This window comes from Lepeophtheirus salmonis, chromosome 4 (genome assembly GCF_016086655.4).
Source record: "Lepeophtheirus salmonis chromosome 4, UVic_Lsal_1.4, whole genome shotgun sequence".
NCBI classification, from domain to species: domain Eukaryota; kingdom Metazoa; phylum Arthropoda; class Copepoda; order Siphonostomatoida; family Caligidae; genus Lepeophtheirus; species Lepeophtheirus salmonis.
In genome coordinates this window covers 37,945,892-37,959,777 of record NC_052134.2, presented here as the reverse complement: position 1 = coordinate 37,959,777, position 13,886 = coordinate 37,945,892, and the positions used below count along the sequence as shown (strand labels likewise).

At 29.5% G+C, this 13,886-nt stretch overlaps 1 protein-coding gene across 4 annotated transcripts; it reads right to left on the bottom strand.

Annotated features, from left to right (window-relative positions):
- Positions 1-2,808: 2,808 nt before the first annotated feature.
- Positions 2,809-11,460, bottom strand: LOC121115890 (uncharacterized). Of its 4 annotated transcripts, none has more exons than XM_040710058.2 (9): positions 11,324-11,460; positions 6,688-6,814; positions 6,616-6,633; positions 6,474-6,554; positions 5,572-5,670; positions 3,372-3,402; positions 3,163-3,314; positions 3,044-3,109; positions 2,809-2,984 (listed from the first exon to the last, which is right to left on the bottom strand). In XM_040710058.2, the coding sequence occupies exons 2-9, from the start codon at positions 6,764-6,766 to the stop codon at positions 2,845-2,847; spliced, it is 666 nt and encodes a 221-aa protein (XP_040565992.1). In that variant the 5' UTR covers positions 6,767-6,814; positions 11,324-11,460; the 3' UTR covers positions 2,809-2,844. The 4 variants fall into 4 exon arrangements, with proteins under 4 accessions (XP_040565992.1, XP_071743988.1, XP_040565993.1 ...); XM_071887887.1 differs by lacking the exon at positions 11,324-11,460 and adding an exon at positions 11,017-11,241; XM_040710059.2 differs by lacking the exon at positions 11,324-11,460 and adding an exon at positions 8,893-8,984.
- Between the last annotated feature and the right edge of the window lie 2,426 nt (positions 11,461-13,886).

Sequence of the window (13,886 nt, the reverse complement as noted above, 5' to 3'; positions counted from 1 at the left end):
GTATTTCTGTCGATTATTCTGTCGTTTCATGGAACTCTATAATTCTTATATGTAGTGTCGTGTATTTTAATTAAATGACTGATCAATTTAAACCCGTTTTTACCTGATGTATAAATGCAATACTTTTACTAATCTATCTTTTATTGATTTACCTTTTTGTATATGTACATATATGTGTTAAAACAGTTTCTTTTAGAGCTCAAGAGAATATAGACACCTTTTATCTTTATTGCTTGTCTAGTGTCTCCTTTACTCCTCACTGCCACCTCATCTAGGTGACGAATCTTAATAGATATATTATTAGAATTAAGTTGATTGTAATACACCACATGTAGAAGTATACGATGATATCCTAAAAGATCTGGAGGAATTTATGCATTCTTGAGCATAGAGGCAATAATTTAAAAGGTCAGAAGTCACTATCATAGACCTTGATGTGAAACACGTTTTCACAATGCAGGATTTTTCTATTAAGGAAGATTAAATCCACTGAGTGAGGCACAAAGAGGCAAGATCCCTTTAACATGAAGTTGAAGAGAGGATCAAAAGACGTATTGGATTTCCAAATGGAAAAAAAATATGAATTCGGATTCCTACGAACGGAAAGGATGGGTGGATGCGGATGAATATATCTGAATGTTTCATACAAAAGATCCATCCAAATCACTTTGAATTAAATATATATTTCCAAGCAGTTCATAACTTTTTACTCTCCTATGGCTTCTAGTATTAAGTTATGATTAACAATTATCGGTAGCCAGTAACACTGAAATTGGGTCTACTTTGACGTCATCAAAAAAGTTGTCGGGTAACTTCAAACAGACTGCGTTACAAGTTTCTTATCGACACAACTATATGCCTATATAGTGTATCAAGGAAGACTAGAAACACATGGAAGTGAAAAAGTAAAATAATTTATGTTTGAAACATTTTACTTTACCTCTGAATGGGACTGAAAAAGTCGTACTTCCATGTGTTTTCTAGTCTTCCTTGACTGTATATAGTGATCCCTGCCTTATTTATTTGTCAGCTGTCGATATTTTTGCTTCTTTTCTTCTAGTCAGTGTTCGGATGTTGATTGGTTAAATCATAATTAGCTCCTTTTAGGCTGTGAACAATTCCTATTAATTATTAAATAATAATTCCACAGTTAGGAAGAATTGGCGAATTTTTAATGATTTTAGGCCTTTTCTGTTTCTTTTCGGTGAAAAAGTTTGCTTGACATAATATAGGTAACGATGGTAGATACTTTAATATATTATAATATGTAACTAATAATAATTCATTAATGAAAAAAAAAAATCAAGAAAATTTTGACCCAACTAGTCTATGACATGGTATAAATGTTTTGATTAATTTTGGTGCAATGCAGTGGCACATTTAGGATTTTTAAATAAAGAGGGACCATTCAATCTAGATCCGAACGAGTTCGCCTGGGCCTGCAAAACTTCCTGCGCCGTGTGTCCAAGTTTATCTTGAGAGGTGGATCTCATTATAAATAATGAAATGTTGTTTAATGTAGATTTCAAAATTAATAATAAAAAATATGGTCCTTCCTCATCTAGTTCGTTCGTTATAAGCCTTAAAAGATATCCCAATTTATCTACCCTGTATATATTGTTAGAAAAAGGCGAAAAAAACTAAAATGCTTATATGATAAGAAATAGAACATAACTTCTCTATTGGAATCCATAAAATTTTATAGTATAATATGTAGAATGCACATAAGAGAATAAAAATGACAAATCAGTATTACTTTACATATCCTTAAATTATAATCCGTATAGGCACAATATATAGGTACACCACAGTTTAAGCAGGTCTCCTTGCATCTTCTAATGATGAATCCATGCTTACAACAAAAGAAGGAAAGGATTTCATTGTCTGTTCATGTATTTCTGGATCAATTTGCGCAATTTAGCTTGAAATGTTCCTATAAAATTGTGGGTGGGCCATGTTAACTCTCCTAAGATTAACCAAGGAATCCTCTATACATATATATATTTAAAGAGAATATTCCTTAAATTAACTTTATTTATAAAACTATATACCAACAATACATTCACAAATTTCTTGGAAAACCCCTCTCCCTCCTCTAATTTAAAAATATAACCAGAGCTAAAGGCCCATTTTACTGTAGTGAAAGATAACATGTAGAGCCCTTTTTAAACTATTGTGGAGCTCTATGTGAAACTGATTGCTCGGAATCCAAATTCCAATATGCATCAGAATAAGCAGTGGTCGAATTGTAAAATTAAACCAGTGGGGAAGGTCAGTGTGTGATCCCAATTTTTGGGGTTTCTCGGAGGTGTCTCCTCCGATAAATGTATTGGTGACCCTGGCCACCGTCCTCCTACTGGTGACCTCCTTCGAGTATGAACATCCATTGAGATACCAGGATTTGCTTTGATGGACCTCTTTACCTCAGCCAGGAAGTGGCCGTCAGTTTTTGGCTTTGTGTGAACCACATGAGGAATGGAAAAACCCCTTACCCACCTTCAGTTGCTTGAAGGCGTACTAAAGGGTGCTCCTGCCATATTTTGCGAATTTTATTATTGCCTTAGAATCGTTACCAGCCTCAAACAATTCTGCAATGACGTTACGTTTGCCCTCTTGCTGCTTCATGGTGAATCCGGAGAGATTAAGTAAAAAAAAAAACTAAAAGTTGTTCACTATGGACAGCACTTTCAGGTGAAGTTAGGGCTGAGCAGGATGTTTAGTAGATTAAAATCCATAAGCATTTGATTTTAACATTTCAATTGTATTAATTGAGAATTCAATTAACAACGGAATAAAAAAACAACAACATAATATTTAAAATGTTATATAATTAACACAAAACTTTCATAAAATATAGTTGACAATGATATTGACGAGGATTGAGGGAAATATGGCCCAACTTAGAGGTGTATTTGCCTCTGAACATAATTCCAAGTGATCTGGTGCCTCACATTGACCTCCATAGGACGTGCACAGACGAATATCTGATAAACAAATTGCGAATATACAAGATATCATTTTTAAATATTAAAAAACTCCAAACCTGAGCCCAATTTTTTCGATCTCCACTCATCTACAAAATTCCTGAGTGCTGCTCTAGTTGCTATTCCTATAAATGATTATAAAAAGTTTATTTTCTATAAGACTCCTTAAAATTATTACCTAAACTAATTGAAGTAAATTCTATCTCCATTCCAAAACTTTTTTGATACTTAAAACTACATAGCTCGTTGAAATAGATGAGACATTTTTGTAATGTATCTGTTAATAAGCGACAAGCCACACGTAGACGTTCTTCTCTGCTCTTTTTGATACTGATAATTAGTTAGTCATTAAGTAGTAGGAAAAACATTTGAAAAGTTGATGCTTACCTCACAGATTGGGCACCAATTATAACTAGAGCTATAATAGATAGAATAATATTACTAATACAATTTTTGAGAAGCATAGATTTCAAACACGTGAAATATATTCATATTGCATACAAATAAAAGTTGTTAATCTATTTGTTAAATGTGGCGTTTGATTATCATTGTACATTAATTATTAAGAACCTTAAAATCTGGAGGGAACATGGTCCACAGAGATTTTGTTACAGATAGGGTTGCTTTTTAAAATTATCCCATAAATTATTGGCTTTAAGCTAAAGACTACAAGTCCAATTTTATTAAAATCTTTTGAAACATTTAGTTTAACTATTAAAAATACCAATTTATTCAATTTGGCCACAATTGGCCTTTTTTACAGCAACAAATCTCTTCCAACCCGCATTACAACTGGCATGTACTACATCATGCGAAGTTTGGTTTCATTTCTTCTGAAGGGTTGCCATGAGAGCATCCTTATTTCTTGAAGAATAAGCATTGAACTCCCTCTCCAACATTCCCTAAAGGGAAAAGTCCAGGGGATTTTAATTAGGCGAAGAGGGAGGCCACATAGACTTCTCTCAAAATACTGGAACTTTTTTTACACCAGTTTTGAACTGAGTGGGCACCATGAGCTGGAGCTCAATCCTGAGTGAAGCAAACTTCTTGACGTGGAAATGCTGTTTTTATGCAGGGTTTAACTTCTGTCTTCAAAAAGTCTAAATAAACTTTTTGATCAATTTTTACCCCTATCAGGAACATGGAATATAGATGATTTGATTTTGTCACATTTGAAGACACAGGGACCCAAACCATGATAGAATCTAGTTTTGCTTTTTGTAGCCAAATTTTTGTCTGGAATCAATGCTGTCATATGTCTGTGCCAAGACTCTGTCATTTTGCTCGTTGAATTTCCGACTTACAGTCAATAACTTTTCGTAACAATAAACCATGATGACATTCTTATGTACTGCATGCCAGTTGAGCAAAACTTTGCTTCAATCCTTTCTCTTTATAATGGTACCTTTTGACAAAAGATGACGGTACTGAATTTTCTACGGTTTGACTCCAATGCCATCTTTAACAATCTTGATCATAGTGGTTTTGCTGCACATTATGACCCTGGTCCATCTTTTCTATGGATCTTCGTGGATTTTACCCAATTTTTTCACGGACAGCCTTGACCAACTTCACAGTTTTGTTATTCCACTCCCTGACTTCCTATCAGACTCAATTCCATCGCCCAATCACTTTTTGCACCTGTAAATAATTTTCCGAATGACCTTGGCAATCTTTTGGATTAACTTGGAAGTGTGCTCAGCTATTAATAGAGGTGTAATCCTTTTAGTATTTTTCCATTTTTTGAAAAATATATATCTTTCAAGGGAATTATGAAAATTTAATGTTTTGTTTATGTATGTATTTTCGAAAAAATATATATTTAACTACAAAACCTGTGAGACAGTTATTTTATGCAATACAAGTATTTAAACTATGGGACAATTTAAAAAAAAAAAAACATCCCTGTACATTACAAAACAAAAATCTAATTTTGTTCGTAAAAAATAACATTAATTCAGTTAAAAAAAATATAACTTAAATTTGTTCTTGTAGCGATCACTATCTAGGATTGTGAGCCATTAGAGTGCAATCAACTTCTACTCTTCGGTTCTTTAAAAAATTTAAATCGATTCCAGTTGATGGCATTGAGGGTTTTTGTTTTTTTGATGTTTTTTTTAAATATTTAGTCATATTTTATAATATGTTGTTTCTGTATAATGTATTCCAATTTTTTCAAAATATTTGCAATGTTTTTTAATCAATATATTATTACTAATAATCAAATAAATAAAAAAATACCAGAAAATCCCGAGGTCACAATTTTTTTTTTTTTCCGAAGTCGTCATCACAATTTATTAAAGTACTACTTCATTATTAGATTTTTTTTTCCATATATACAGGGTGAGGACTCAAAAATTAGAATCCTTTTCGAGGACGTCTAGCCTCAGTTCTAAAATTATGACAATTTTGTACTAGGCACCATTCGAAAGAGCTTACAAAAATCTACGATTTGTTTTTGTGGGAACAAAAATGTTCGAGTAAGAAGCAAAATTGCAAAGTGAGTGTGATCTCCTCCGCGTACAAGTCAATCTCCGACAAGAAGATGTTCACAGAGGACGCTGATCTGAACAGTAGAATTGATTACCTTTTCTTTGAACTTGTCCTTGGTCTGCATCAAGGCTATTTGTCCTTCTGTTCGTCCCCGTATTGTAGCCATAATTCAAAATGGAGGGGGTCATATCGACTTAAAAGTGTAGAAAATTGTTTAATTACCAACTTTTGCTTAAAAAGTTTCCCATAAAAATTAGACAAAATAAAATTATGTAGAATTGCTCAGAAATAAAAATAAAGGTTTAATTGTATAGTTTGTCAGTGTGCTCTGAAGATGAGAGAGCTTCATCTGAAGAGAAAAGAAGTACACATTATTAGGAGTAAATAAATATCCATGAATTCAAGATTGAAATTTTAAGAAGACTCACAAAATACTGACGACATAGTATCTTGAATCAAAAATTCAATAATACTGATTAGTACTCCAAAGTTTTAAAGCATTGAAACTTTATTATACAACAGGGAGGCAAAAATCACAAAATCACAAGAAAAAAAAAATGCAAAGTCACTCACATGATTACGATTTAGTAAAGTACTACCTAAGTAACGTTCCAAAGACTGGGCTAGACTGAAGAAATTTTTACTGACACAAAATTATAATTCTACTCTTTGTCATTACTTAAGTTCCCTCTGTAAAATTGGTTCGTTTCCCTTCCTCAGTTTAAAAGTTATATCAGTACACCCAGGGGCGTCACAAGATTATACTTAGTGGAAGGTGGCTTTGTTTATTATTAACATTTAGAAAAACTTCCAATTTATTTTTGTTTTCGTAGCTACATACTTCTTTTTATGAAAGAAAAAGTTTCCTTTCTGTTTTTCTAAGAATTTTTTTCCTTCATTTGGGAACCCCTCCAACCCACCCTCTGCAGACGCCCCTGGCACCTTATTTGGATATAAATATTAAAATATAAAAAAAAAAAAAAAACAAATACTCACGTGACCATTTGTCGAAGCAATGAGATTTGTAATAATCTTGAATCCGGAAACAAACTTTTCGATTTTTGGGTTCTTCCCAATCTAAAGTATAAAAGTATAATTGTTTATGGATAATTAATTAAATAGGTACATTGTTGCATACTGTGCTGTGGCGGAGGATCTGGAAAAATAAAAAGACATTGAAAAGAATAATCATTCATATATTTAAACTCACCTTCAATACCATAGTCATCGTGATGTTTAATGGCTTTTACGTAAATGAACAAGTAAAATGTATAGAAGAGGTATCTCATTTTCCAATAATAATCATAGCCTCTCAACAATCTTCCGAAGTTTGAAATCTGAAATGATTTATAATTATTTGTTATTCCTTTAATATTGCCGAAATATTTTCATTAGACAGTCTCATTATTAGTAGGGGCGTATGCGGGGGGGTGGGCTAGAGGGGGTGTAGCCCTGCCCCAAATTAAGGAATTTTTACTTTTTTCTATAACTTTTTTTCGTCATTTGGGTAAATTATGCAGCAGAGTAAAAAATTTAATATTGAATTTATTTTTGAAAAAAAATAATTTTATGCAAATAGCTTAACTTTTTCCAAAAAAATATCAAAAAATTTAATATTCTGTGAATAGCTATGAATTTTTTCCCCAAAAGTAATATTTACACCTTAATTTTGGAAAAATAATTTTAAAAAAAAAAGTTGTAAATATCTGTAAATTTTTGAAATTTTTTCCGAAAAAAATTTTAAACTTTTTTTCAATCAATTTATTTTTCTGTGAATAACAATGGATTTTTGAAAAAAAATTACAATGAATTTTATTATTGTAATTTTTTTGAATGAAAATATAGCTTTTTTGTGAACAGCTATGGATTTTTAAAATTAAAAAAAAATGGTAATTTTTAAACATAAAAATCTATGTTTTTGTAAATAACTATGGACTTTTGAAATTTGTAACAAAAAATTAATTTTTTTATGAATAGCTATAGATTTTGAAATTTTTAACACAAAATTTAGTTTTTGATTTTTTTTTTTAAATCCAAAAACCAACGTATAATAAGACACCTCTGATTTTTTTATAGTTTCCCCACTATACAAAGGCATTTTCTGCTGGGAACAGTTAAAAACTGCCTTTGTAAAAGTTTGAAATCTCTTAAGCCATTTTTAGCATGTCAATGATTTGCAATTTTCCTATTTTATCAAATATAAAGAGAAGTGCAAAATTTAATTCCTGTTGAAAAAAGAGGAAGATTATCGTTGATAAAACAGGAAAATGCAAATCATTGAGTACCTCATAGAGTCCTTAATTGATTTTAAACAAGGTGCACCATATTTTTTATTCATAAACCAAATACTTATCAATATAAAAAGTACAATTTTTGATATAAGGTGTCATATTGGGGACGGTACAAGATGCGTAACGATGACCAATTTTGACCCATAAATTCCATTTTTTCAAATCACATGTACTACGCCCAAAATGAACCTCTAACATGGCCGTAATCAGTTTTTTGTTTGCAAATTTTAAATTTAAAACGGTGTAGAACTTTTCATATACCAGGCAAAAAACGTCTTAAAATATATTTTTTGCTATATGACTTTATAATCAATATATCTCGTCTATCTTGGAGTGCTTATAAGAATTATAAATACTTTAATTAAACCTTAATTAACAATAGTTACCATATATTATCTTACGTTGAAGGGGTGCTTGAGGTTTTTACTGAACAAATTAAATTGATAAACTGACGTAGTTATTTTAATTTGTGATAATGATAGCATATATATATTTTTTTTGTCAAAATATAGACAATTATAAAATAGTGTTTTTTAGAACTAATTATATTTTCTGTAAAATAAAACTTTGAAGAAAGAAAATACAATTTTGAATATTGTTAATTTTCAAATGTAACGTAAGAAGCCAAATTTAGACAAAAATTTTGTTTTTCAAAAACTTTGATAACAACATTTTGGTCAAGGAGGTCTAAGACCTCTCCATACCCCCTTCTATAGTCACAGGCCTGGTAGTGTGAATACAATTGTAAAAATGCGCTATCAAGTTAATTGTCGCTAGAAGTATCACATTTCACCGCAGCAAAAAAGTTACATAATCAATAGAAAAACAATTTAAATACACAAAAATTTGCTATTTTTTATTTAATATTTGAAATTAATTTGGACCACAACGCCTTCGATAAAAAAACGTATTTGTTTCAGAGTTGTCTATATCAGGGATTGATTGTAAGTTCCATTTTAAGGGGCCAGTGTAAACTCAGATCACGTTCTATCACTTTTTATAAAATATGTTAAACAAATGATACACTGCTATTTTGAACAATAAATGCAAAAATAAGCCAAATGTTAAACCATTGTAGTACTTGTAAAGATTTTACAGAATGTATCTTATTCACAAAAACATACTATGAACTTCCTTATACAACATAAATACTTCTACATTAACATGTATACAATCGATATATCCTTCAGGAATGATATTTTAACTTCACGGACTTACCACTCCTTTTAATTACAAAGAACTAAAAATTGTCGAAAATAACAAAAAATGGTACTTATCCTTTTCTGCAGGTATTGTATATATCTATAGTCAAATTTGTATTAAGCAGTTAGGCAAAGGAAACTGAGAAGTGACCTCTGTGTGCAGATTACCTCTTAAATCAGGTTTGGTATTTTGAAACAGTTTAAAAGTTGAAAATGGTGAATGAGAGAATAGAATAATGGATACAATTAACACCTGGGCAGTAATGGAATAATATTCATTGTGAGATAGGTATATAATGGGGGAAATACATAAATGTGGGGAAAACACCTTTCATTTAAGTGCATGCATTTTTCTTACATTGATTAATTTGTGCAAAAAGGGTCTATGTATAATTCTATAGTTGGTCACTCCTTCTTTGTTTGATAGTCAACAGTCTATGTAAGTTTGAAAGGTGACTGTTAAAATCAGGTTCATTTATGAACCTATGTAACAACTTTGTGGCAATTCGTGTGACCACTGGCCAGGCAAAACAATTAATACAGTTTATTTATATTATGAAATTCCTGCGCGGGAACTAGATATGGCCGAATTGTGAGGTGACATGCTTAAATCAAGTGACTGCTAGACCAGGTTTGACTGTATGTCTAGTTCTGATGTAATCAATGTTATATAATAAACTGATCATATTTTAATTTCAAATAAAGAGGACACATGGTCCAATCCTTGTCTGTTTTTAAGGGGGAGTCATTTTTTAAGATGCTATTTTGTAACTTGTGTAGAAATATATTTATACTTTGACATTAAAAGCATTAAAGAATACCAAAAATATTATTGAATTTTTATTCTTGGTTTTAATAATCTTTTTTCATAAATTTTGGTCCTACTTTATTTTTAATTTGACTTTTATTTAAAATTGAATTAACATCTACTTAAATAACAAAAATTCGGAGATATAATGAATTTATAAAAAACTTTGCGGAGCGTCTGGGGAAAAAAGAAGGGCTGTATAAAAAAAAATTATATGATCTAAATATTGAATATTTCCATTAATGATAAACAAATCCTTGAGGCTGAATGATATTATATTTAGGAAAAGTAATTTGTTAAATTCATATAAAAATAAAAGTACGAAAGATCAATTAAATTATTTATTTTTAAAATTATATGTGGTGTATCAACACAAAAAAAACTATTACTTTATAAATATAAATGCCCTATGACTCATTGACTTATTTTGGTAAATTATGGGCGTCATATTTTGATTTATGTGATGAATTGAGAAACCTTATAATATTAGTTATAGTCTAGGGCAGTGATAGGAGAACAGGTGTAAATTACGCCAAATGGAGTTATTTAGAAAATTTTGTTGTAATGTGAGTTCTACTTCCTAGTGTTAAATGAAATAAACAATTAAACAGCATTGCAAAGCAGATGTGTCTGCTGGAGAAGCTGTAGCCTCCCCTCACCAAATTAAGGAATTTTTACTAATTTTTTTTTTGGTCTGGATGAGGAATGTTAACGCTAAACTTTTTGTAAATGGTTATAGATTTTTGAATTTTTTTTCCAAAAAATATAATATTTAAGATTAAATTTTTGAATTTTTTTTTCCAAAAAGTAAATTCTTGAAAAAAAAAAAATTTTAGATTTTTTTTTTCCAAAAAATTGAATATTTGAAAAAAAAATTCAACATTTGTCTCAAAAAGATATAATTTTTCAATTTTTTTACCCAAATATTAAACTTTTCAAATTTTTTACCAAAAAATTAAATTTTCTATCAATAGCTATAGATTTGTAATAAAAAAAAATTATTTGAAATTAAAAAAAAAAATTAATTTTTCAATTTTTTTTTCTGAATATTTAATTTTTCATTTTTTCCCCCATAAACTTAAATTTTTTGTGAACAGCGGTGGATATTTGTTAAAAAAATATTACAAGAACCAAGCCTCCTCCCCCCAAATATAATCCTGCGGACGTCCTGCACTAGTTTGGGTTAAATTAATTTTACTATAAGTTCTTTTGGGGTACACTAAAAAAAGTTACCCAACCTCTGGTAGAACGTCTTCATTTGGTATAAGGGACTTTGTTTAGTTCCTATAATGCCTTTCAAATAGAGCCTGTTTTCTATTTTTTCCATGACAGATATATCATTTTGAGCACTTTGCGCGTCTCCGAATGACTAATCAAAATTATTTATAAATAGAATTGTAAGATAATTAGATTAAGAATTAAAATGTCTATACTCCGGACACACTCTTAAGAAAAATAGTCTCAGGTTACTTTTTTCTTGACATGGCACATAATTAAAAAAGAAAAAAAAATGAAAATTTCACAAATATTTGAAAATAAACTTGCCTCAAAAGTATATTCCTTATTTTAGGATCCATTTATTCATTGATGTTTTTAAAGAAAGATAATTTGATACTAAAATGGAGTCCAATAAAAAAACTCCTTCTAAAAAACTCGTCATTCTATTTCTAACATAAGCCATTGTTTAAGGATCAAGATCAAATTGCATACATATATAAAATCAATTAAACATTCATGATAGACTCTTCCCGATAAAAAATATGCCTTCTAATTAAACTTCTGAATAAATTCATACAAAAAAATAAGCATGATTTTTAAAAGCCACAATTATGGAGATAGATAAATAATATTGTCTATCTCCATATTTAATGTATGCTAGATTTTAGGATTGAAACTTGGATATTTTACTTCCTGTTCAGTTAGAGTCCAAAATAGTCTGGAAATTGTTTTTTCTCCCAAATATGTTTAAAGAAATGTTAAATATGAAATATGAAAATGGGCAATCGATAGAGAGCAAAACCTGCGCCTAAAATCAAATTAAGTTATGTATCTCAATTTCTTCTAAGGTTATGGTCAATTATACATTTTCTACGTTTCCTTGACCTTTGATTTTGACCTCTCAAAATTTAAATACCTCGTACTGTGACCATATATGTATAATGTTCGTACCACGAAACAAAAATCTCTAATCATAAATAAATCGCAGGGATGTCTGCAAGGGATGTGGTGGAGGGCTGTAGCTTCCCCTCCCCCCATATCCTAATTTCCAAAAAAAAAATGATTATTAAGTTTTTTTTGCAAAAATAAAATTTTTGAATATTTTTTTGCAAAAATCTAAATTTTTGTGAGCAGCTGCTATTTAAATAGTTTAATATTTGAAGTTTTTTCTATAAAAATGTAATTTTTGAATTTTTTTCGAAAAAACTAATTTGATGTAAACAGCCACAGATTTTGATTTTTTTTTTCTTCAAAATGTTCAATTTCTTCTGTTAGTTGTCAAATTTTGAAATTTTTTTCAAAAAATTTAATATTTTAAATTTGATTATTAAAATATTTTCGAATGGGTATGAATTTAAAAAAAAAATTACAAATACAAAGCCCACCCACCATATACATATAAAAAATATATATAAACCTGCGGACGCCGCCCGTGCATCTACTTCCCAAAAACAAATACAGACATTTTCAAGTATAGTTTTTACAATAAATTGGCTAGTCTGCAGAATTCTATACCTCTGATTTCGTCAGGGATGTCTGACTGACAACAATCGATTTTTAGTATTTTTTTTTTGTGTGACATTTATAAATATATTATTTACATTATGGGACTTTTTTTTTATTAATTATTTCTTTGTAATATTACATTTTTTTTAGATTTCAATATTATTATCTTAAATGTATTACTTTACCCAACAATGATAACTTTTATTTTCTATAAATACTAACTATAAGTTGACCGTTATAGGCTTTGATTATCACCGCTGGTAAAATATATATGTGTAAACTGTTTTAACTAAAACTATTTAGAAATATCTATATTTAGGAACAACTTACAAAATATCTATTAATTTATTTAATGGTTAAATCAGTATTCAAATATATGTATATATTTTTTAATACAATGCTGCCAAATACTTATATATTAACGTATATGGAGTTATTTAATACCATTTATCTCCTTCCGGGAATAATTTAATCAGAATCCTAAAATTTTCAAGAAAAATGTATGGATTACAAAAAAGAAAAAAAAAAAGTATTTGTATTTGCAAGTGAAAAATTTAAAATAATTTAGGGTTTTAATGAATCAAAAGTCACTCTATTTTTAAGATTTAGAAATATTTAGGGAGGGGATACATATTGCAGAATTTTTTACTGAAAATCATCATTCCAAGCTTTAGAGCTGAAAAGAGCAAAATAATTTGGCCAAAGTTTAATTAGATAAAGCCATATTACTGCACTTTCATTGATATCTCTCATATTTGATGCTCCATTGAACAATTGGCCTATTAAAAAAAATTAGAAGCAATATGACAAAAAAAAGTATTCCTGAAACAGGTTGGGGCACAGGTATGCCCTCTCCCTCCTAAAAATATGCTTATTTCCAGAAAAGCATGACATTAATATATTCGGAGATAATGTTAGTTACATAGCTAAAATATAAGGGCTTAACGCAGGTATTTCAAAACTATATATATGTATATTTCTCAAAATGCAGCTTAAAAAAAATCAAAAATAAAATGTGTTCAATGATGGAATCTAATAATTAGGATTTCCTTTGATTTATGAGTATCTTGTTAAATAAATAGTTATTTTAGCCATTTACAAGTAAAGGTTGTAATTTCATATAGGTTTTTTCAGAAAATCAGAAATACACGATTATTTAAATTTAGTTTTATGAGTATAAGCATTATTGTATGGGGTTTTTTTTTTTCTTAAGATTTCAGATACTATGCAAGAACAACTATAGTTGGCTTGTTTTTATTTATAAGCAATTACTATTATTTAATATATCATAACAAGGTTGCCATATTTTGATTTCATAAAAAAAAGAAGACAGTGGTCTGATCAGTATCTGTTTTTAGAGGGGAGTTAATATTAAAATATATTT

Coding starts and splice junctions, on each gene's coding strand:
- LOC121115890 (XM_040710058.2), bottom strand. CDS start 6,766: ATGAGATACCTCTTCTATACATTTTACTTGTTCATTTACGTAAAAGCC. Junction 3,403..5,571: donor AGGACAAGTTCAAAGAAAAG/GTAATCAATTCT, acceptor TATCTATTATAG/CTCTAGTTATAATTGGTGCC. Junction 3,315..3,371: donor ATTGGTGCCCAATCTGTGAG/GTAAGCATCAAC, acceptor ACTAATTATCAG/TATCAAAAAGAGCAGAGAAG.